The 23,405-nt window shown below is 39.2% G+C and overlaps 1 protein-coding gene across 6 annotated transcripts; it reads left to right on the top strand.

The window, feature by feature from the left end:
- The first annotated feature begins 12,468 nt into the window (after positions 1–12,468).
- On the top strand, positions 12,469–20,936 carry CZH5orf63 (chromosome Z C5orf63 homolog). Of its 6 annotated transcripts, none has more exons than XM_032676181.1 (7): positions 12,469–12,485; positions 14,016–14,103; positions 14,668–14,734; positions 15,484–15,550; positions 17,494–17,614; positions 19,707–19,763; positions 20,503–20,936. In XM_032676181.1, the coding sequence occupies exons 2-7, from the start codon at positions 14,092–14,094 to the stop codon at positions 20,668–20,670; spliced, it is 492 nt and encodes a 163-aa protein (XP_032532072.1). In that variant the 5' UTR covers positions 12,469–12,485; positions 14,016–14,091; the 3' UTR covers positions 20,671–20,936. The 6 variants fall into 6 exon arrangements, 5 of the variants coding, with proteins under 5 accessions (XP_032532072.1, XP_032532071.1, XP_032532070.1 ...); XM_032676180.1 differs by lacking the exon at positions 12,469–12,485 and adding an exon at positions 12,493–12,756; XM_032676177.1 differs by lacking the exon at positions 12,469–12,485 and adding an exon at positions 13,535–13,909.
- The last annotated feature ends 2,469 nt before the right edge of the window (positions 20,937–23,405 follow it).

Here is a 23,405-nt window from a genome sequence, read left to right on the forward strand (position 1 = left end):
AAATATTTGCATATTGTTTTTTTAATTTCACTATTGCCTTTGTACATTTTACATTAAATACATATAGATTTTTTACCTAAAAAACTCTTCTACACAATTTTCAGACTTTAATGTTTGTAGGACCTAATTTTAGAAAGTTTTGAACTGCTAATGACTCCATCTAACACTAGCTACAGGCAGAATGTAGCACAGTTACTGAAAAGTCATACTGACAGATTTTCTTCTAATATGTCAAAATCATTACTTCTGTTCTCCGTTTGAACTTAAACAGCTAAATGATTGCAAATGTACTCATGAAACCTGACATTTATTTCAAAGACCAAAATAATGCCTTCCTTTCACAAATCTAGTTGAAAGCTCAGGACAATGCAGTACTTTTTTCAGGATCTCTTTATTAAATTTCCTTCTGTGTAGTTGTCATCCTAAAGGAGTTGTTTCCTGAGCCTTTGACAGAATATGTGACAGCTCAAAACTGAAAAGTGTTACCGGCATCGGTAAGTATTGATAATATGGACCTGTGGGTAAGTACTGATAACAACACTAAGCAGGTATTAGTATTTAAACATGCCAATTAACTTCTCATTAGGGTAAATGACTCACTGACCTCTACAATGCTGTAACCAACCTGCTAGGAACTCAGTGCACTCAATTTGAAGTAAGTTAAGTATCTCTACTCTGTTGCTGTTTCATTCTTCTGAATGAAAGGAGAATATGATAGATAGCTGACCAAAAATGAAAAAACAAAAGGATCTTCTTTCTTCTCATTTATGCATCTGTACACGTACCAACCCATTTTCTCTACTCTCTTTGTTCTATTACTTTTGCTCTGGGATTCTTGCTTCTTGCCTCCATCCAAGCCACAACTGGACTGTCAATTGTTGCTCTGAAATTCTTATTCTCATCTGAATGTATCTGAGAAATAATGTTAGCTAGCAGAGGCTGTTCAGTTGTTGCTTCAATATGTAAGTCAGATCCCTGAAATATGGGTGCAAAATCAGGATGCAACATATGAAATAAGTACCTCCAGCATTATCAATATATAAATGTAACAGCCAAGGCATAGGACTGTGCTGCTGGAACAAAATACATCACCTGGGATGGTTTTTTGATTGAGCCCTCCCGAGTGCTGAAAATTTGGTGGCTAGCAAAACAGAAATACATCAATGTTTTTATTTCTTTCCAATCAGAACAGTAACCTCTGGAGTGATTTACTAATGAAGAAATATCATTACATAGGCTGTGAAACAAACTGTAGTGTTATAAGGGTTGGTTTACAAAGGATAAATGAAACAATAGAGGAATAAGTGCAAAGAGTGACATCCTTTGATACTGTGTCACTGCCTCACTTTTGTGACAAGTGTGGTAGGATTTTTTCAGAATGCCACAAATGACAGTTACCCTTAAAAGTGTCACAGGTGTGATACTGGAAAATGGTCAAAACATTGTCCCATTATTGAGAGTCCCTTGCACCAGCAGAGCACAGAGCCTCCAGAAATTACTAGCAGTGCCCTTATTTCAGAACTGAATTAAAATAATATTTATTAAGTTTCTAAATATCAGGAGGCTAGGTTCACAAAGCCCTATCTGAGGCACTTCTTGAGGTCCAGGTCAGTTTGATTAATTGTAATCCATATTGTTGGACATATAATTGCCTGTATACAAGCTCAGGGATGGTTTCATAGCTTTCTGTGAGTAACAAAAATAAGTAAACACAAAGTGAAGGTTAACAGCAGAGGGTGAAAGCTATTTCGTTTTTTAATAACTTTTTCAAGATGGAGTTACATTCTTGACCCGAATACACTCTATCTCATATGCAGAGAATTAAGGTTTCTAAAACAAAATCAGCTACCTTTAATGAGCTAAAATAAGTTATTTTCATGTGTGTTATAATAATAACCATCACAGGGAATTGGTGGGATTTTACTTTAGGATTTTAGATGTTGAAATGCAAAGTCAAGCACAAGCCACATGGTGCCGCTATTATGTCAAATAATGAACATTTCCCGCATTTTATTTGCCCAATAAATTCAGGGCAAATAAATAAATAAATAAATAAATAAATTATTTATTTGCCCAATAAATAAGAAAAGCTGCACTGATACCTAGAAGTGCAGTTAGAAGAGCTGAGGAATCATTTTGCATCCTGATAACTCTGCTTGAGGAATTACAAGGTATATTATGATACACCCATTAAAATAAGGAGGGAAATTCAGCATGAACAGAATGACAGAAAGGAGTAATACACAGAGACAGACAAACTCCAAACAACTATTTCTTTCCATTCCATCACCACACAAAATTATGATCAGATGCTTTAGTCTATGGAGTAATTAGTGTGTGCCATATTTAGGAAGCTCTTAACATTTTGGAGGTGATCTCCCAAGATCGGGATGCTCCCTGTTATGGTATTATGCACAGAGTTCTCCTTAATTTAAAAACTGCCTCATGCCTTCTGACAGCCTTGTCCTTCTGTAACTGGGAAGTACATGAGTTTAAGGCGTTAATGGCTCTTTCCAGTGTTGCTTCAAGAAAAAGTGGAGCACTGATCGGATAAATCCATAATGAAACAGCCTTGGCAGAGATAAGCTCGCCTTGATCAACAGAAATTATTCAATTGCTTTGTTTTGCAAAAGTTGCAAGTACCTTGTTAAGGGAATTGCAATGCTTTGCAGTTGCTTCTTGTAGTAACCTCAAAGTGATGAAATGCTTCCCCAACTATATACTGATTTTGTAATAGCTTGCAGTGATAATTTTCAAGAATATCAGATTGTCCTACTTTTTAGTAGCTACGTTGCTGAGGAGAATTTAATTCCTTCTCCATAAACTGCTGTAAAAACATGATGACAGAAGATTGTCCTACTTCAGCTCACTGTAGTATCTATTTTTTTAAATTTATTAATTTCTGTTGTTTACACTTCTCATCTTAGTTCTCAGCTAAGAACTGGAACCTACCTCCCATACCTTTTACAGGGGTTCTGACATACGAATGGAAACCAGTCCTCAGCCCCTCCTCATGGCAATGCAAATCCAACAGCAAAGGTAAATAAAAAATTACGTTTCAACTAACTTTACTACAGGTAGAACACTACTATATTTATTTCCCAAACAGCTGCTAGGAAGAAGTCATGGAGTGCAGTGGAGTGGGATTAGGTGGGTGAAAATATACTAAAACCATCTATGTAGTATTTGGTATTAAAAAATTAAAGGGTGGTAAACATTAAAATAACTATTGAAGCATAAACAGATAAAATTACTTTAATCTTGCACTTATTCCTATATAAATTTAAAATTATCTTCTTTACAAACTTTCCACCTGTCTGCACAACTAAATATAAATATCATTAAGAGAGACTGTGTTTTGATTGCATTCAGTATCATACAGTATTTATGGTTTCACTTTATAAAATTCTGTAAAACTATCCACCTCTCTAAAACTATTAAGTAAATGTTAGCATACTACTACTACTAACAAAAATAATAATAACAATCCATTAGAGGTTCTATGTGCACGCCATTTCAACCATTAAAATTAATCAGAGATGGAAAGTCAGTGCGAAAAATATTATGTCATTGAACTAAAGTCCCCCCTATATTGGCAGACAAGATCAAAATGTCACTAAGAAAGGGACAGTTGTAGGTTATTTATTAGATTTTTCTTAGTACATAGGATATTTAGTAGATTTATCATCCAGCTTTAAAAGAGCAAGATGTTGTAGCTCTTAGGCTCAATGAGGATTCAAAGACTTTCAAGATTGTTTCTTTGTTCACTATTTAATTGTCCAGTTTTTCAGCCAATGTTAATTTACGACCAAAGAAAATGTCTGCAAGTCTGATAACACTCTGTATCCATGCTAGCACACTGTAGTTATGATTAAACCTATGATTAAAGGTACTTAAAACTTTACACGGCTTTATGAAAACTCAACAAATACAAGAAACATTTGGAATCTGGTTAGACTGAAGAACTTAAATTGACATATCACACCTACAAAATTTGATTCCTTGATGGATTTATACTGCCTGGCTGAAGAATCATAGGCACATTTTAAAAGAATTAGATCTGTACTGGTTATAAACTTTGAATTGTGGTGTATTGTTCTGTTCTGGCAAACTGGAAGTCCTGGAACAGGTAATTATATACAATATTTGGGGCTAGATTTTGCTTCCTGATAAGAACTTAGCTCAAACCAAAGGAATATCACAGCATCTGAATTATATCTTCTGAATCATATATTTTTTTCTTATAAGGAAAAACTTTTTTAAAGAAACCCAGAATGCTGCATCTCACTCACACAAGCGGAATTTTTTTTTTAGAGCAGGGAAAGAAGTGCCTACAAGAAGTTACTAACACTGCACTTCAAGTTTATCATCACCATCAATCCAGATTTGCTACTTCATCTATTATTTCATTTATTTGATTAGTAATATTGAATTGACCAAGTACTTACGTTCTATCCTTAGCACACAACTATGAATTAAAAATCTATAAAGCAGCATGAACTCCTCCAGTCCATACTTTACACTATCTTACCAAGATACTAGTTTTCTGCTAGTTAACAAGAGAACAGTAAAATAGGAATGTATTTCTTCACATTTTACTCAAAATTGCAAGCAAAGGAGTAATTTTTGTAACGTCTGAGAGATGCCACAAAAGGTAAATCAGAGAAGAAAACACTATTTCACGAGGAGCTCTGATGGAGCTCCTTTTCCATGTAGGCTGACTCACCAAATTCGTATTAACACAGCCCCACTGCAGCCAAAATTAGTTCTGCACTTTGTTCTAAAACTTTCTACTTGTACTGTTCAGATGAAGTTAACTTGTCCTTTGCAGCGCACTACTAACCCAGGGTTTATTAATTATCCTTCCCTACTATGGTATCTTTTGACCTTGTTCGGAACAACTGTTTCAATACCCTTCAAGCACCAACTGACTACTTGCTATGTGTCCCATTAGTTTCTGAAAATAGCTGTCTTCAACACTAATGAACTGCATCATTTCAAACAAGGATCTTGGCTGCATAAATAAACAGAAAAGGCCACATTTTAAAGGTGTTGTATGACAAGATCTGGATAGACCAGAGAAGTAAGAACTGAAAGAGAGGTCTGAGGGGAGACTTTGCCCAGTTATCAGTCTGACAACACAGACCATAGTGCTATTCCAGAAAAAAAAAAAAAATTGAAATGGAGAACCCAGAGGGAAACAAATGATATTTTACTCCTGCAGAACTAAAAACTAAACAAACAGGAGGAAAAAAAAGAGAAAAAAAAAAAGAAAAAGAAAGTACTCAACCAGCTACATTTTCATTTGGACAGTAGACAGAAGTCTAGGGTAAAGAATTTGCGACTTAAAACAGCACCTGAATCTGTGTTTGAGGATTTAATCACTAACAGAAAAACAAAGTATTGAGAAAGAAAGAGGCGAATACTGTGGATCTCTCCCTCCTTTACCTATATTTCACTAATGCACACAGAAATGCACAAACACACAAGCTTATTAGGAGTTGAATAATCCGGTGCTGAAGGAGCGATCAGAAAACAATATATTCTTTCTCCCTTATGCCTAGTGAAAACAACATCATCATCATGGCTAGGCTTCGCGAACGAAGATTTGGGAAGGCACTATCCACATTTGCTGCAGGCACGCTGGTGGCTTATGAGGCCAATACGTGACAGACATATCCGATTGCAAAAGGCGCAGCAGAAAGACTCCTTAGATGGTGTATTTTGCAAGATACGGTTCTTTCTGCGTTGCCTTTTTTCCTCGAGAGTGATCCTGCGTGAGTTCTCAAAGGAGACAGCTGCGTTATAGATGGTGTGTCTCCAGGCCTCCCGATTGGAGGCCAGAGTAGACCAGTTCTGGTGATCAATATGGCCAAGGCTGAGATGTTGTTTCAGGGAGTCCTTGAATCTTTTCTTCGGGGCTCCTCTCATGCGGCAGCCAGTGGCAAGTTCACCATAGAGCAGGATCTTAGGGAGGCGGTGGTCCTTCATCCTTGAGACGTGCCCTGCCCATCGCAGCTGCGTTCTCAGTAACATGGCCTCAATACTAGTGACAGCTGCTTGCTCTAGTACAGATGTATTGGTCACAAAATCTGACCAGTGGATGTTAAGGATTGTACGGAGGCAGCGCTGATGGAACCAAGAAATCCAAGACTTGTTGAGGAAGAAGAGAACCGCCCACCAAGCACACCTTGCACTACCATCCTGTCACGCAAGAAAAACAGCCTTTCGTCTCGCATGCAGCAAGCTCCAGCAGAAACTCCGCGACATCCAGAACAACTGGTGGATCGATCTAGCTGAAAAAACTCAATTATGCGCAGATACAGGTGATCACAAAGGTTTCTATGAGGCCTTGAAAACAGCATACGGGCCTACATACCAGGTCCAAAGCCCTCTACTCAGTGCTGATGGTCAAACCCTTCTAACAGATAAAACCTCCATTCTGAATCGATGGTCTGAACACTTTCAGACTCTTTTCAGTACCAGCCGTGTAGTCCAAGATTCAGTGAAAACAACACAGTTTTGCTAAATGTTAATTTTGGATTAAAAATTGACTTTTGGATAGGTAGAACAAGATGCTCCCCCCGCTGCCTTTTTAAGTTGTTGTCCTAGTTAGAACAGCTGGGACCGATTCATCACTGGATGGGTGTAGCCCAAAACTGTGTATTCTATAGCCTTCCATGCCATTTCCCAGAAACTGTTGTCAGCAGAGGCCTGCGAGGTGGGGGGATGTTCCTGTCCTCATGCCCTTTTATGGAATTCCCTACTCTGAGGGAAGGACTGAGCACCCTCATACCCTTTTATGGAATTCCCCACTCTGAGGGAAGGACTGAGCATCCTTTTATGGAATTCCCCGCTCTGAGGGAAGGACTGAGCATTCCTGCCTGAGCTGGAGAATATATAAACCTGGAGTTTCGGGATCCAGAGGAGGACTGCAGCTCACCGCTCTCAGCCAGACTGCAGCTCGTCTCACTCTCGGCCAGACTGAGACCACCACCCTCAACTGGACTGCAATCACCACTTTTGACCAGACTGCAACAGCACTCTCACCAACAGGTTTTTCCCCCCTCCCTTTTCTTTGGACTCAGGGGGGGGCCCAAGGAACACCACTTTGTTCATGCCCCAGGGTGCTGGGTTGTACATTTGGGTTTTGTGGGTTAAAACCAATTGCTTGTCTGTATAATTGTACTTATTGTATTATTTTATTAAATTGTTATTCTGACTTATAATCTCTCTTTTGAGTTGAGTTCATTTCCCCTGCTGGTTAACTTTTAAACCAGTACAGTTGTGCATTCTCCAGTTTAATCTAACAGTTAAGTACTGAATGAAGACACACAAACACTGTGCAATTAAGTCAAACACAAAGAATAGGGGGGGCTGATATAGCTGCATTGATTAGGAATAAAACAAAAAACTCATATTTTACAGCATCTGAGTACAAATTACAATAGAATTGTTTTAATTGGGAAAAGCTGCTGAAATAAAATTGCTATCCTTTTTCAGCTATTGAGTTACATAGATCTCAGGGCAGCTGATGAAGTATGACGAGACATACTGGTTTTAATCAGATAGTCAGATTTAAAACAATTAAAATTTTGAATGTAAAGCTACTGCTTTTTTATGGAATGGATTTCAAAATACAGAATTTTAACACTTTCTAACACGTATTAGCTTTTCAGCAAAGGGGAAGAACATGACTTCATTGTGTTTCTTTATGAAGTAATCAGTCAGGAATAACAGCAAAAATCAGCCTTTGCATGACAGTAACTATATTTTACATGAATTTGTAAAAAGCATGTATTAGGTATTAGGAGAAGATCCATTTCTTTTCGAAACTTGTATTATGTGAGAGAAAATAAAAGCAACGCATTTTATATTAGGTAATACATCATAACTTAACACATCATTGCAAAGTACACCATTATCTTGTAAAAAGCCCTGTTTCTTCTTCATGTGATAGCTGAGACAATACCAGAGCCCCACACTCACTCTTTCTTCTCATTTTCTTTCAAACGGTAGATGTTTCTTTCAAGTGATGAGTGATGCAGGATGTTACAAGGAGAGGCTCTTTTTGCCTTGAGAGGTAATGTCATGTAAAGATATTTCTAGGAAAAAGATACAAATGTGTAGGTGTAAAATGAAATTTCTGCCGTTCACTTTATAGTGCCAAACAACTGCTACTTGTTCACATGTCGTTTATGTGCAATTCAAGGCATAGTAAGTATGTGATGGGAAAATTTTGGTCAGAAAAATGAGTGATGAGACCTCTACATAATTTACATGGACCAAAATTATAATTATTTCTGTCCTGTTATTCTCCAAGTTTTTGATCTCAGAGATGAGGGGAGTAGGACATTTGCTACCACTGTTTACCAGAGCAGCCTTAACATTTGCTTGAAGATAAGCTAGTGCTTATCCTAGATCCCATAAAAGCTTTTATCTTCCTCAAATGCTCTCCACTGAGCTAGAATTTACGTAAAGTAAATTTGACTATTAAAAAAGCTGTTAAACACAACTCAGCTCTTTCTTAGTACTCAGAGCAAACATATCACAATTATTCTCTGTGCTGCATGCAAAGGAATGGTTTGACCCAAAGCTTTTTAAAGAGAAAGGAAAGAATAATATTGATTTCCAATGGGCTCTGGCTTTGTCTGGAACCAAGTGCTCTATCGGCGCTCAGTAAATTAGTGTGTAAATACCATGTGTCATCACAGCAATGTTCCAACAGAAAATATTAGATATAAAGTCAGACAACTGTCCAAATCACTATTACAAAATGTGTCATTTATGTGTCACTATGTTTAATGTTTAGATGATCCCTGGGTTAACAGACAGTGAAAGTTCACAAGCAGGCTGTCCTCTCACTTATGTAGGTCACTTAGACAAAAGAAAATGCTCTTCAACTGACATTCATCATTTAAGGAGGCATATTATGGGGTTTTTCAAAGTATATTTCTCAGGATGCTTAACCTCGGGCTAAGATCTCTTAAGAGCTGTTCTTTCCACTTATATCGCTCTAATATTAGAATCAAATTCTCTAAAATATTTTCCCAATGTTCCTCCACTCCCTATTCAAGCTATTGAATCTGTGATTCTGTGATTGGTTTTTTTCAATTTGCTGCCTTTTTCATATCTAAGTTACTTGAGCATTAAGAATTTCACATTTCACCCACACAAAAACGATTCCTTCCTCCGGGCAGCCTTTTCCAGTGCTTGATAATCCTTTCAGTGAAGAAATTTTTCCTAATACCCAAACCTAATATCCTAAACCTCCCCTGGTGCAATCTGAGGCCATTTCCTCTTGTCCTGTCACTTTTTACCTGGGAGAAATTACTGAACCCCACCTGGCTCCACCCTCCTGTCAGGGATTTGCAGAGAGCCTCCTTTTCTCCAGACTGAGTCCCCCCAGCTCCCTCACCCGCTCCTGGTGCTCCAGACCCTTCCCCAGCTCTGTTCCCTTCCCTGGACACGCTCCAGCCCCTCAATGTCTCTCTTGTCTGAGGGGCCCAGAACTGCCCCCATCACTCGAGGTGTGGCCCCAGCAGTGCCCAGCACAGGGACGGGCACTGCCCTGGGCCTGTGACACACCATGGCTGGGACAGCACAGGAGGGACCATTGGCCTCTTGCCCACCTGGGCACAGCTGGGCTCATGTCCAGCTGCTGTCACCAGCACCAGAGCTGGGATTGTTCATCCTGGAGAAAAGAAGGCTTCAAGGAAACCTTAGAGCACCTTCCAGTACTAAAAGGGGTCCTACAGGAAGGCTTGAGAGGAACTTTTTGCAAGGGCAAGCTCTGACAGGACAAAGGGGAATGGCTTTAAGCTGAAAAAGGTTAGATTTAACCCAGATATTAGGAAGAAATTCTTAACTATGAAGATGGTGAGGCCCAGGCACAGGTTGCCCAGAGAAGCTGTGGCTGCCCCATCCCTGGAAGTGTTCAAGGCCAGCTTGGACGGGGCTTGGAGCAACCAGGGCTAGTGGAAGGTGTCCCTGCCCATGACAGGGATCTGAAACAAAATAATCTTTAAGGTCCCTTCCAACCCAAACCATTCTGTGATTCTGTGAATCTAAGTAAAAATAACAGGGAAATAAAAGAGAAATCTGGAAGAGAACCAAATTGAAGATCATTAGGAATACAATCTATCATAGTAGGAGTTCTTTTTAGTCCAAATTGTGAAACCATGTTCACACTTTATTTAAGAACTATGGGTGGGGGAGAGAACCAAACACAGAACTTGTACATCATAGCATGATATCTGTGCAGCAAACCATTGAGCCCTTGAAATTTAAAGACTTCCTATGTGCCATAATGAAAAATAGTGTGGAGCTGCACTACTTTCAGATCTCAGAACACATTTTTAAACAGCAAACTTTACAGCAATCCACCTTACTCCCAAGCACAGCGATAGTGACATGTGTACTAAGTAATAATTCTTTCTGCATCTTTAATATTTTTTCATATTTTTCTTCTTAAATTGCTATGAAGATTAAGAAGATTCATCACATAAATACTGGATTAAAAGCAAAGCTAATTTTGTGCTGAGCTATCTACATTGGTGGATCAAAAATCTGCCAAAACAATACTGGTCAGTTGCAAAGCATTCTAAATAGTAAATTCTCTTCACGGATGTTTGTAGTATAAGAAACCTCTTTTTTTTTTTTTTAACGTATTTATACCGGTTTATAAACAATCTGGTCTAAGGGTGAAACCAGCACAGACCAGATAGACCCAGATGCAGAACTAATAAACACAAGTGACAACAATAAGACCAGTCTGAACAGTTATACCAGCAAGATCAGTTAGTGATTTGGTTAACTGAACTGTGTTAGGCAACATGACAAGTCACACTGGAACTGGGGGGGGGGGGGGGGCAAACCCAAAAAAAAAAAATAATAACAAAACCAAAACCAACTAACCAACCAACCAAAAAAACCACCAAAAAACACAGCCAGAGTACCTCTTGACTTCAGCAGCAATTCTGTTTAAATCAATTGACTAGTTTGGGAACTGTGTGCCTGTCTCCTCCTGGTTCCTCTGGGAATTTCAGACACATATCCCAAAGGCAGCTAGACTTGCTTTTAGAGCAAGAGGGATAAAATTAATCTGAGACCTGAAATATCAAGAGCATGCTTATCTCTTTACTTAAGCCTGCTTTTCAACCTGCCTCTGCCCTCTCTGTCTTCCTCCCGTTCTTTCTCAGAAAGTAAAAGCCAGGTAGGGGCCAGTTCAGCAGGTTCCCTTGTGCAAGGCTTGACAGGTCTGTCCTATACCATTGCAAACACCAAAGCCTGATACTGGATTTTCTGATTCTGAGAAAAAGAATGAGCATCCAGTGTCAGCTGCCAGCACTAACATATCTGTTCAGCGCGAATGATTAATACAGTGGTTGAAAATGAGTCACTAGGGTCTGGAGTTGATCAACCCTCCTGCTAGTTTAAATGGTAGTTAATTAGATATGTCATATCAGCAGGATAAGATTGCTCTCCTGGAAAGCCTTCCCACTACATACTACAATTCTCAAAGCACACATGAAGAGCGGAAGCTGACTTGAGACTATACACCAAAGGATTTGTGTCCCACTCTCAGCTAGGAACAAAGACAACCAAAATCCTGATGGAAATACAGACTCTAAAGGAACATGAGCCTACAGCTTTAATTCCCCATTGGTGAACACTTGCTATATATTATTTAAAACATTTCTGGAGGAAGGAATTCAAACACACCCAACAACTGAAACACTTTGCAGTGGTCAAATGGAGCACCCAGAGCCAAGAAGGGCACAGTACACCAATTTTTATGCCATGGCTATCTCTCATGGCCAAGTGTCATGGCCATGTATCTGTCACAATTGGAAGGACAAAAAGCTCACAGGTTCAGACAAGAGTGTGGCAGTTCATTTCAGCGGAGAAAGCGTTCTCCCTAGATCCACCAGCTCGATAATTTATTTCAACCAATCTCTTTCCTGCTTTTATTGAAACCCATTGTGTTAATTTGAGTGTATTTCCAACTCAATCTGGATTTATTCGTATACTCAAAAATTCTTTCTTCCTCTTTCTTTTCTCACTTTCCTCTCTTCTTTTTCTCTTTCTTTCTCTTTCCCTTCCTTCCTCCCTCCCCTTCCTTCCTTCCCTTTTCCGTCTTTAATTTCCTTTCTCCCTTTCCGTTTTTAATTTCCTTTCTCTCTCCCCTTTCACCCTTTTACCCAAACTCATTTTATTCACTCGTTTTATCCAAAAACCCACCGCCACGCGCTTATATAGCAGCTCAGGGACTAAGAGACCGTTTTCCACGCCAGATCTCTAACTTACTAATAAAGCTTTCTGATTTTTTTTCCCCCCCCGGACTTTCCCCGCTCCTTTCCACCACGACCATTAGGAATCGCTGTGTCCTTCCTTCCTTTCCAGGGTGCAACGTCACACCCGGTGCTTCCCCGCGGGGCCCCGCCCGCCGCCCGGGCGTTCCGGCGGAGCCCCGCGGGCAGGAGATGGGTGAGTCTCGCCCGGGCAGGGGCTGAGCCCAGGCCCCGGCAGCGTTCGCCGGGAACCCCCAAGTCCCGGCGGCGGTCCCGGGACGCGATTCCTCGGGATGAGGTTTCCCCGGGAGGACTCCTCTGTGCTGATGGGCTCTGGATCCTTCTCTCTGCCGGGGGGATTTGCTCCTTTGGAAGTATCAGCATCAGGAGCCAGGGGTTGTCGTTACAGGAGGTGATGGGGAAGCTTCTGGATACACTCTGTGCCAGCCTGGGCTCGACCCCGGTACTTGGATCATTCAGCTGGAAACTTTGCAAATAGAGATGTTGAAAAATTATTATCGTTGTTGCTATTACTTTTAATTTACTGTATATATGAGATATACTATATATGTTATATGTACCAAATATATACACTAAATACATAATGTGTAGTACTGAAGTCTATAGTAATGGTATATATTATAGTATACATAGTATATAGTAATATATACTTTATATTATAGTGTATATAGTATATAGTAATATATAGTATATATTATAGTATAATCATGGCTGAGCTTCGCGAACGAAGATTTGGGAAGGCTTTATCCACATTTGTTACAGGCACGTTGGTGACTTACGAGGCCAAGACGTGACAGACATATCCGATTGCAAAAGGCACAACAGAAAGACTCCTTAGATGGTGTATTCTATAATAGCTATAGTATAATTACATATTATACATATTACCTTATATGTAGTATATCATATACATTATTGTATGTAATATATAATATGTATTTTATATGTTACACAGTATATTATCCTGTATTATGTATTATAATATACTAATGTAAAATGTTATCTAATATTAATATAATTGATACAATAGTGTTAATAGATATGCTACAATGTACTAATAATGTATTGATAGCATCATAATTATTCTATTGATGCTATTAATATATATTAAGACAATAAAAATGTTATTCATATGGTGTAATATAATACATAATATAGTATGTTGAAATAATATATAGTTATATACTATATTAAATAGTTGTATATAATATAAAATATGTGATTTATATATTATATGCATTATACTATTCCTACTATTGTGTTTGAAACTCTGTTATAACTTTACGTTATGATAGCAGTTTGTTCTTTATGCAAGTTCTGTCTAGTCTTCAGAAAAGGCCATTACAGCAACCTACTGGATGTTATTAACTTGTCTGAAACTGAGAGTATGTCCTTGAACCAGTCTGTGATGGATACCGCTAGAGGGATCACTGAACAAAATGTGCTGCACCTTGGAATGGAATGACATGTTTATCCTTTCTGGGGTGGAATGCAATGTGCTTGTGGCATTTACCCCAGGCTCCTGTACTTTGGAGGAAAGAATGCATGGAAACATGCACTGCTGGCTATGTAACAGCACTTCACAGGAACAAGTGGTATTACTGATGATTTTGAATTTTGAGTTGATGTAAGAACCTGATTCTCCCTGAGAGACCTTTAGAGTTATATGCATGTGCAAAAAGATCTTTTTGTATTTTGCAGGCCTCCTCTGAAAGATTACTGGGGTAAAAGCCTTGTGAGGATCTCCAGAGCTGCAGGATTTGGTGTCTCCATCCACATGTGCTTCTCGGTCTGTTGTTGTGGCATCTTATTTTCTTGTTCAGCATTTTCTTGTTTTGCTGGTAGGTAATCAAAAGCAGGCTGCCAGGAAGTTTGTTTTCCTTGATGGCCATAGCTGGTTTTGAGTGAGGGATGACAGGAGACAAGTATTTTAAACCACCACTGGCATAGGCCATCAGCATGCATTTTGATATTTGCCCCCACTTGCTTTCCCCATTCTCTTTCAGTTCTAAGTCCTTCCTCATAATATTAAAAGGTACATACTTGGAGAAAAAAATCACCCATGCTTGTCTTTCTTTGATTGATGCTAAGATAAAGTTTACACAGATAATTATCTCATCTAAATAACAGCTAGCTTTAATGTCACATTTTATTTTTCCAACAGATGAGGATTTATTGGTTCATGGAAATTCTGTTAACAGGAAATGAGTCCAATTTGGCTTTGCAAAGTAGAGCATGGGCCAAGTCCAGACTCCATCATTTATTAAATCATTCTGTGTCATTGTAGTATAGGGGAAGGTAAGTTCTCAAATTTGCAAGCATACTTCTTTGATTTTTTTTTTTCTGCAAACAGGTCTTTACAGTCACATGGAGGAGGTCTAAAGAGAGATCCAGAATAATCATGTGGCAGATTTTGTGCAGTAGGTTTGCCTGATGAGTGAGTGGAAATTTGCTTTTACCAGCTCCTGACCAATAGCAATGCCACAAGTGTAGGGTTAAACCATTCACAATATTAAAACCTGTCAGTGTTTGTGCAAAACCACTGATAGTTGGCTTTATCCATGACATTTTAGCTAAATTCGGTAAAATAAGATTAGTAAATTCTGCTGAAAAAAATTTCTGTGGGGGCAGAACTTTAGTCCAGGTTAAATGCGGCAGGTCTGACTCCTTGCCACCCTAACGATGCTGCCAGGGAAGTCAGGCTGCATTATCTGCACTGTGGGGAGCATGAAGCCATCTGACAGTGTCTCACCTTCCCTCAGGGTGAGCTGTTTCAGGGTGCTTTATGCTGGTGGAAGATCAGAGCATGGCTGGGGCCTGGATGAAGATGCGTCAATTTTATGAATCAGGATTAGTCCTTCAAGCCATTTGGAACTGGCATTTCATTATGGCCTTGGTATCATTCTATTTAGGTGAATAAACAGACAAACAGGACTCTATTTTCCTTAGGTTATTTATAAAAACATCAGCCAGTCTTATGCTAACCCTGGAAACAGCACGTTCTTCCTTCACTGGTAGTACTGGTCAATGAAGATTTGCTGCTGAATTCCAAAGGTAGTTTACTTGTAATTATATAAAATTGGTAAGGAAGTAAGGCACTGCTAGCTGATTTCTTTCTATGAGATCTTGAAGCTTAGGTACTGATGCTGTTTTATTTGTTCCCCTCTAGCTAATGTTTTGGTAGGAGTTGTCCCCCGGACTCCAGTTTACCAGAGCATGGAGGTATCAAAAAGGAGGTATATAGGACTGAACCAGAGCCATTTTATACACATATGTGTGTGTCAGGGAGAATGTGATACATGGAAATCTTGGGTTTATTCATTCTGTTGTCCACAAAACAATTTGAGACCACTTTCCTTGTTTTGAAAGCACAAAATTTGGCTTGCTAGGCTGGCAATAAAAGCATCCATTAAAAAAATTGCAGAAAGCAGACTATTTGTTTTTGCATTTTTATCCTGCATGTGAGCAGGCCAGCATGCTGCAGATGTTCCTCATCCATTCTGGACATCTGTTATAGGCTTAAAAATTCCTAAGTACAACTGAGGCTCTTACTGTCATCCAGGTTTGCATTTTTCCAAAAGGTTCCAAGCTTATTTCTGTATTTAGTATGTAAAATCCCAGACAGTTCGCAGATTTCCACCTGGCTATGTAAAATAAATGCAGTAGCTGACAAGGATTGTGACCTTTGTCAGCATGTGCTTGCCAGTCACTTTGCAGTGACAGGAAGTTGCTCTGACTCTAGTACTAGAGAACCTTTTCTGTCTGAAAATAAACCCAAATACTACATGTTGCAGAATACTGTTTTAGATTACTTTATTTATACATGACCAAAAATAAAAAAAAAAATCTTGTTCTTTCTTTCCTAGTATCTGAAGCTGTGTTCTAATTTTCAAAGCAGAATCCCTTTTCTTGCATTTGTTCTGTTGAATCTTCTTCTGGAAACATGGCAAGTTACCCTTGCCAGAGTCCTCTGGACAAATTAGTGTCTTTTGGCTGTGCAGACTAGTGGAACAGTGTCCTGTCACCCATTTGATTTTTCTTGTGGTTGTTGCTTAGAATTACGGCAGATAAGTTGAGAGTCCACTGCAATGTTCTTCCTTGATGGTTATGCTGGCTAAACTGTCCTCTGTAAAACAAAGCTTTGTAATATTAGTACTGAGAGATTCAGTGAATCCACTGGGCTCTTTTTTACTGTACATCCTAAAATGTGCTTACCAGCTGCAATGTAATCCTGCTCACACTTAAGCTGTTTAAACTTGTGACATTACATGGTGGTTTTGGGGTTGCCTTTAGTAGAACTGCAGGGAAGTTGTGCCTGAACAGAAGTAATTTTGCTTTGTGTAAAAGTGACTTGACTTTCCCAGTGTAAATTCTGGTATCAGGTGTCATGTCTGATGATAGTCCGCATGCAGACTCCCTTTTGCTTCTCTGTTTTTTGCCTCAGTCCTAAAGTACTTTGTAAAGGTCATGTTAGGACAAAAGTTTGAAGGAAGCACTGTTGTTATTAGTGTTATTATGAACAGGTGACTTCAAGACTCCAGCATGGCACCCTTCAATAACATTAAATTTACTTAAACTCTCAAATCACAAACCCATTAATAACTTCCATAAATTAATTTGCTGTTGCAGGAAGGGTGCAATACTGTGCATGCTTTTCATATTACCAGTTTAAACTGTCTCGGCTGCAGCTTTTTGTTCACTGCAGAAAGCAGTATATTAATATTCTGATTAGGTACAGATTAGTTTTTTGATGGAATAATTTGAATAAGTAGAATATGTCAAGCACTGCAGCAAGATTACAGAGGTTCAAAGCACAGCACTTTGCATTTTTAATTATGTAATTCTAACTGGCATCTGTGCTGTTGAAACAGCACGATGCATTTATGTCAACATTTGTTTGGGGGAATTTAGAAGAGGCATTTCCACAAGAAAACATATGTGTTTTGGTTTTTTGGGTTTTGTTTAATGGAACTGCACTTTTTGAGCTACACAGTGTTTCTGGCCTGCTGCGTAGTAAACCATCTGTCTGATGAATGTGGTGATACCATGAGCATAAAAATCCTGGGAAAATGGTTTGATTTTGTGTTATTTTAGAACTGAAGTATCACATTTGTCTTAATATTAAATTTCATGAGCTAAAACTTGCCACAAACAAAACATTTTATTTTTGCCTGAACAGGATGATGGTGCTTTGTTTTCTGAGCAGAACACTGCAGCTAGCAAGATATTCATCCAGTCCACTGGGGAGGCAACTCTGCTCAACCAGTGCAAAGAAGCCTGTGCTGACTTTATTCACCAAGGTAAAAGTTGTTTACAGAATAAAGCCAGGCAAGACTGTGTGTTTGTCAGCTTTGACATACCTAAATCCAGGTTAAATGGCTCATCCTTGCTTTTTGTCCCCTTCAAATTTATGTAGCATTGAGCATTTTGCTTTGCTGGTTTCTGTATGCCGGGCTGTTCAATTTCAGCACTACCTGTGAGACTGTAAAATATATCCAAGTAGAGCTGCTAGCACATGAAGAAAGAGTAGATTTTGCTTTACTCTCTTTTTGTTTTTTTGGCAGTGTAACACCAAGAGATACAATGCAGGCACGATTTTTAAGAATATTTAGAAAACAGACGTGATGAGCAGTAATGGTCATTTGTGAACTGTCACCTTCCATGAATTGTTATCAGTTGTTATCCGCAGAGTTCTGCACTTTATTGTAAAGGATGGCACACAGTAGGTTATGCTACATTGACATGATTCTCCTTCTAGAGTAGGGTAACTAGAAATGCAAAGCACTGAGAATGTTCACATCAGTATGGGTGTTTTGAATGTTTGTTCATTCCATCACTAGCCATACAGGAGTGTTTAAACTGTGTAAAAAATTAATAGGTTGAAAAATAAAAGGTCACCATCTATTTCTTAATCAGACCAATACATGCTATAAAACTATACTTTAAACACCTTTGTCTCCTCCTGCCTGATTCAGCATCAACTCACTGATAATCAAAATGAGATAAGGTAGGGAATAATGATTTTATGTGGGTTAATATTTGGGAAAAAAGCTCTTTGTGTCTTAAAATTTCTAACTGGTAAGACACTGTGTGAAATCAAATTTTCTAATAGCAGATTTTGAGCAGTTCTCTAAAGTGGCTTTTTGTTGAAAGTGTTTTTAAATGTTTTTCATCCCTGATACCACTGGCAATTGCAAAGCAAAATGCAAACTACTTTAGAAGAAAGCTCATTTGCACTGTTAGTTTATGCTAATTACCTCATTTTTTCACTCCTTCCTGTTTTTAAGAATAAAGAGAAAAGAGAAGGCAGAAGGGACCTGTCTTCTGCAGCCTGTTCAAACTGATAAAAGCTAGCACTACTAAATAGTCTTCCCCTTGCAGTCTCCTTTTTTGACAACAGAAGGATTCATGCAGCAACTGCTTCAACAAAACCATTTTTTTGGTTTTTTTGCAAGGTTGCTATTAGTTCAGATCAAGTCTCCTGTTTTCCTTTATTGTGCAGCTGTTTCAGTGCTTAAGCCAGCACAAAAGCAGCAGTGACAGCTTAAAATGGCCACAAAACTGCAATCCAACTATGCAGCATAAATGGCAATTATCTGCAGAAATAAAACTGTTCCTTCCGCTTTGTGTGTTATCTAACAGATGTAGTTGTCAGCCCAGCATATGTTACTTTGGGAAGGGATTTTTACTACCTGAGCAATAAAAGTCCATTTTGACACTGTAATATGGAGAAGGTTGTCCAAAACAGCTTTATCCAGGAAGCTCAATTACAAATCAACATAAAGCAAGTGATGTCAGAGACTGTTGCATTCTTCTAATGAAAATATGCACTAATATAAATCGACTTTTTAAACAGATTTTGCTGTTTGTTAAAATAGTTCACTATTGATTTTAAACCTGTTCCAATCTTACCAGTACCATGTAGTGCCTAAGCTTGCCATGAGAGTAAGAGCATATTCTTTCCTAGAGGTTCCTGAAAGGAGCCTGGCACGTTACAGAACTGATGTGCAGGATTCTGGGATGTTCCTTCCAGTCACTAATATCAGATATACCAATCCCTCCAAAAACAATGAGAACTATTAAGAACACAGCACTGCTGATCTTTAGTATCCTGCATAGGTTTTCAGAGCACAAGGACTTGCCTGTGTGGGAAAGACATTTAAGATTAGTTGTGAATAAAAATAGACTATTTAATCCAAAGTAATTCACATGCAGGAAATAAGAAGTAGGTGTTTCAGATCATGCTTAAAGAAGCTCTGGTTCAGGTGCTTGATACTGGGGAGGGAACCTGTATTTGTAATGATCACTCCTGTCTGTGTATGTTACTTTACTGTACAAATGACCTGTGTGTTTTACTGTATGCTTTAAGCTGCTCTGAATATTTTCCTTTAGAAACCATGCCCTCTGTGTGATGAAGCAAAAGAAGTCCTTGAGCCATATAAGAGAAAGGTAACATATTGCAATGCTGTATAAGTTTTCTATATATAGAAAGAACAGTTAATTGGGATTCTTTCTTTGTAAAAGAAAATTGCTTGGATTTATTTGCACCTGTTATTCTTTCATGGATGACCTCTTCAAGACAATTTCAGCACTGATTTCCATAAAACTCATTATCCAAAAGCATTTTGAGACAACAATGCTGAAATAAGTACTGGCAAACTAAACAAATATACACCGTTTTGCAATAGTTCTTGAAACCACTGCTTTTGTAAATACTGTTGCCTTGCCTGAAAGAGGAATTTACAACTTTCATGAGGCCGGTAATGATATAATTTGGGAAGGATGTTAGTAAGTGGGGCTTTGAGTATTTGAGTTATATGTGATTGCAATTTTTGCCATTCTTCAAGCAGGTTTTGATGTCTGTCCTGAAGGATGAAACTGTTAATGGAAGCATTAAGAGTTGTTTCACTCTGCTGTGTTGCTGGCTGCATATTTGTTGTGGTTGGTGTTCACAGGAAAGTGGTTCTGCACAGAGGAACAAGAATATAATCCTGAGCTAGGGAGAGAGTCCTTTGTGGTTATACACATTTTGTACTCATAAAATGAGGAATTATCTACAACAGAAAGAGTAAATCCTAAAGCATTAAGAAAACAGCCTTGCATTTCTCAGAAAACTATTGATCAAAAGATAAATAGGCATTATTTTTCAGTGTCCAGTAGGAATTGACATATTTCTTTTCTATCACAGTTTATTTTGCAGGAGGTAGATATTACACTTCCAGAGAACTCGGCATGGAATGATAAATACAAATATGACATACCTGTTTTTCATTTAAATGGGAAGTTCCTAATGAAGCATCGAGTGGACATTAAAAAGTTTGAGGACCAACTTAAGAAACTGGAGTTGCAAAAATGATGAAAACCAGTGAAGAAAATGCAGCTGCTTTGGTATGGATCTGAAAGGCCTGTGCAAAACGTACTGTGCACTGTGTGGAAAACCAGTATGCATTATCTAGCCTTGTGTTTTCTGGAACATACAGTGTCAGTGTGCAAAAAACTTGAGTGATTTGTGTTCTATTTTGTATTAATCACCCAGCCCAGCTGCACTGGTAGCTCATTTGCTGCTCTCCTGGGCAGGCTTTGCACTGACAGAATAAATGCTGCTCCATAACAACAGATAAAGTGAACTGTGTTCGTCTTGGGTTTCTGCGGCCAGCTTTTGGTATCTGGGGAGGCTGCAGGGGTGGTTTCTGTCAGAAGCTAACAGAAGCTTCCCTCATATCCAACAGAGCTAATGCCAGCCAGCTCCAGGACAGACCTGCTGCTGGCCAAGACTGAGCCCATCAGAAATGGTAGTGATACCTCTGGGATAACATATTTAAGAAGGGAAAAAAACCTGCACAACGGCAGTGCAGTCAAAGAGAGGGGTAAGAACATGTGAGAGGAACAACTCTGCAGACCCCCTGGTCAGCAGAAGGAGGGGCAGGAGGTGCTCCAGGCACTGGAGCTGAGGTTCCCCTGCAGCCCGTGGTGCAGCCCATGGTGAGGCAGCTGTGCCCCTGCAGCCCATGGAAGCTGACACATCCACCTGCAGCCCATTGGAGGACCCCACACCAGAGCAGGTGGATGCACTTGAAGAAGTCTGTGACCTTGTGAGAAGCCTGTGCTGGAGCAGGTTTCCTGACAGGACCTGTGACCCTGTGGGGGACCCATGCTGGAGCAGCCTGTTCCTGAAGGACTGCACCCTGTGGAAAGAGAACAATGTTGGAACAGTTTGTGAAGAGCTGCAGCCTGTGGGAAGGACTCACTCTGAAGAAGTTTGTGGAGGAGTGTCTCTCATGGGTGGGACCCCACACTGGAGCAGGGGAAGAGTCTGAGGAGGAAAGAGCAGCAGAGACAATGTGTGACAAAATGGCCACAACACCCATTCTCTATCTCCCTGCACTGCTGAGAGAAAACTGGGAGTAAAGTTAAGCCTGGGAACAATGGAGGGGTGGGAGGAAGGTGTTTTTCAGATTTTTTTTCTCATTACCCTACTCTGATTTGATTGGTAATAAACTAATTTCCCTAAGTCAAGTCTGTTTTGCCTGTGACAGGAATTGGTGAGTGATCTCTCTGTGTCCTCATCTCAATCGACAAGCCTTTAGTTGTATGTTCTTTCCCCTGTCTAGCTGGTGAGGGAGCTCAAAGAGTGGCTTTGGTGGGCTTGTAGCATCCAGCCAGGATCAGTCTACCAGTGTTTCAGGGTGGTTAGCACATGTAAGCTGTAGGTCTGTAAGAGGCTTCCTTGAAGAAGTCTGGGAGTCTATCCCGAGTTCTCATTTGAAATGGAGAAGAGAGAATTTAAGTTAAAAGGACACTTGATTAAACACCACACACTGACTGAAGCAGAGTCATATCTATAGGAAAATCACGACACTTTTGATAAAGCTGTTACTAACACTTTAACACCGAATAATTTATTTTTCTTCTAGTGAGGTGAATATATGTTGCACTTTATCTACTGCAGGAAGTTTTGTCAGAAAAGAGCCACATTTCAGTTCTGTCTGCAACACAACTACAAATCCATCTATCTCGTGGCAAGTGCCATTTTATCAAGGATTACTGCAGTTACTTCATTGGCATCGTTGGCAATGCAGGTATGTGAAGTAGACAGAATGCCTAAGTTAAATATATTTTCAGGAGGAGGAGAACGACAGATTGAGGAAAAGTCAATTAAGTTAAACAGTCTGTAATAAGCACTGGAGAAAGTTGCTGGTATTTTTTATCTGCTTAATAGATTCTCTGACATGGAAACTAATCCCTACATGCTGCACTTCTGTTCTTCCTATTGTGATATTCAGTCTTCTCTCATCACTGGGAATTTAAAAATTCTTCACAGATGGAAGAATCCAGACACAATGCCCAGCTGGCACAGTAGAATTCATTATGGACTCTTTAAGTTTTGGAGAATGATTTAATAAGAAGCCACCTATGGTGAAAATGGGCTGCTCCTTTAGGGCCCCATCCTACAGTGTCTTTAGCATTTGACAGATAATTTACAATCTGATGCTGATGTATTCTGCAACATGAAAAATTTCTGGGCAGTGGGGAGTAAGAAATGAAAACTTCCTTCCAGTTTTATCAGCTTGAGTCCACTCAGGGCCTGAAACTATCCAAGATTTCCCAGGAGGGAGACCTGTGCCATTTTTATAGCACAGAACTTCAGGTAAGTTCAGCCAAATCATCCATCCATGGTGCTTTTCATCACCATTAGCAGGGCTCTAGAGACAACAATATCTATACTTTCTGCAGTTCTTAATGCTACAGCCAAACTTCTAACTGCACCACAAGTTACTGTTAAATAATAGGTCCAAATGACCTCTGTAAGCAAGCACTACTTGCTTTTCTTCTGTAATGTGAGATGGTTTCAGAAGGCGTAGGTTTTTCCTTACTGAGGTTTTATAGTAAGAGAACTACATAGAGCACTTGTCAACCATAGATCAAGTGCTCTTCAAAAATAGAGCAGCTTTACCTCAAAGATATGGAGGACAGAGGTCATATGGACTTGCCTTTGTTTTATTTTTAATAAGGTCTGATTTGGTAAGAAAAAAAATAGAAGCTAAAAGCAACCGTCTTAATCATTTTAGAAGATGATGAATCCCTTGTTCC

Source organism: Chiroxiphia lanceolata, chromosome Z, assembly GCF_009829145.1.
Source record: "Chiroxiphia lanceolata isolate bChiLan1 chromosome Z, bChiLan1.pri, whole genome shotgun sequence".
NCBI classification, from domain to species: Eukaryota; Metazoa; Chordata; class Aves; order Passeriformes; family Pipridae; genus Chiroxiphia; species Chiroxiphia lanceolata.

Bases quoted from the DNA above. Each gene is read 5' to 3' on its own strand.
- CZH5orf63 (XM_032676177.1), top strand. From the start codon at position 13,776: ATGACATGTTTATCCTTTCTGGGGTGGAATGCAATGTGCTTGTGGCAT. The intron at 15,551-17,493 runs GTATATAGGACT...TTGCCTGAACAG, and splicing joins ATGGAGGTATCAAAAAGGAG to GATGATGGTGCTTTGTTTTC. The intron at 17,615-19,706 runs GTAAAAGTTGTT...ATTTTCCTTTAG, and splicing joins TGCTGACTTTATTCACCAAG to AAACCATGCCCTCTGTGTGA.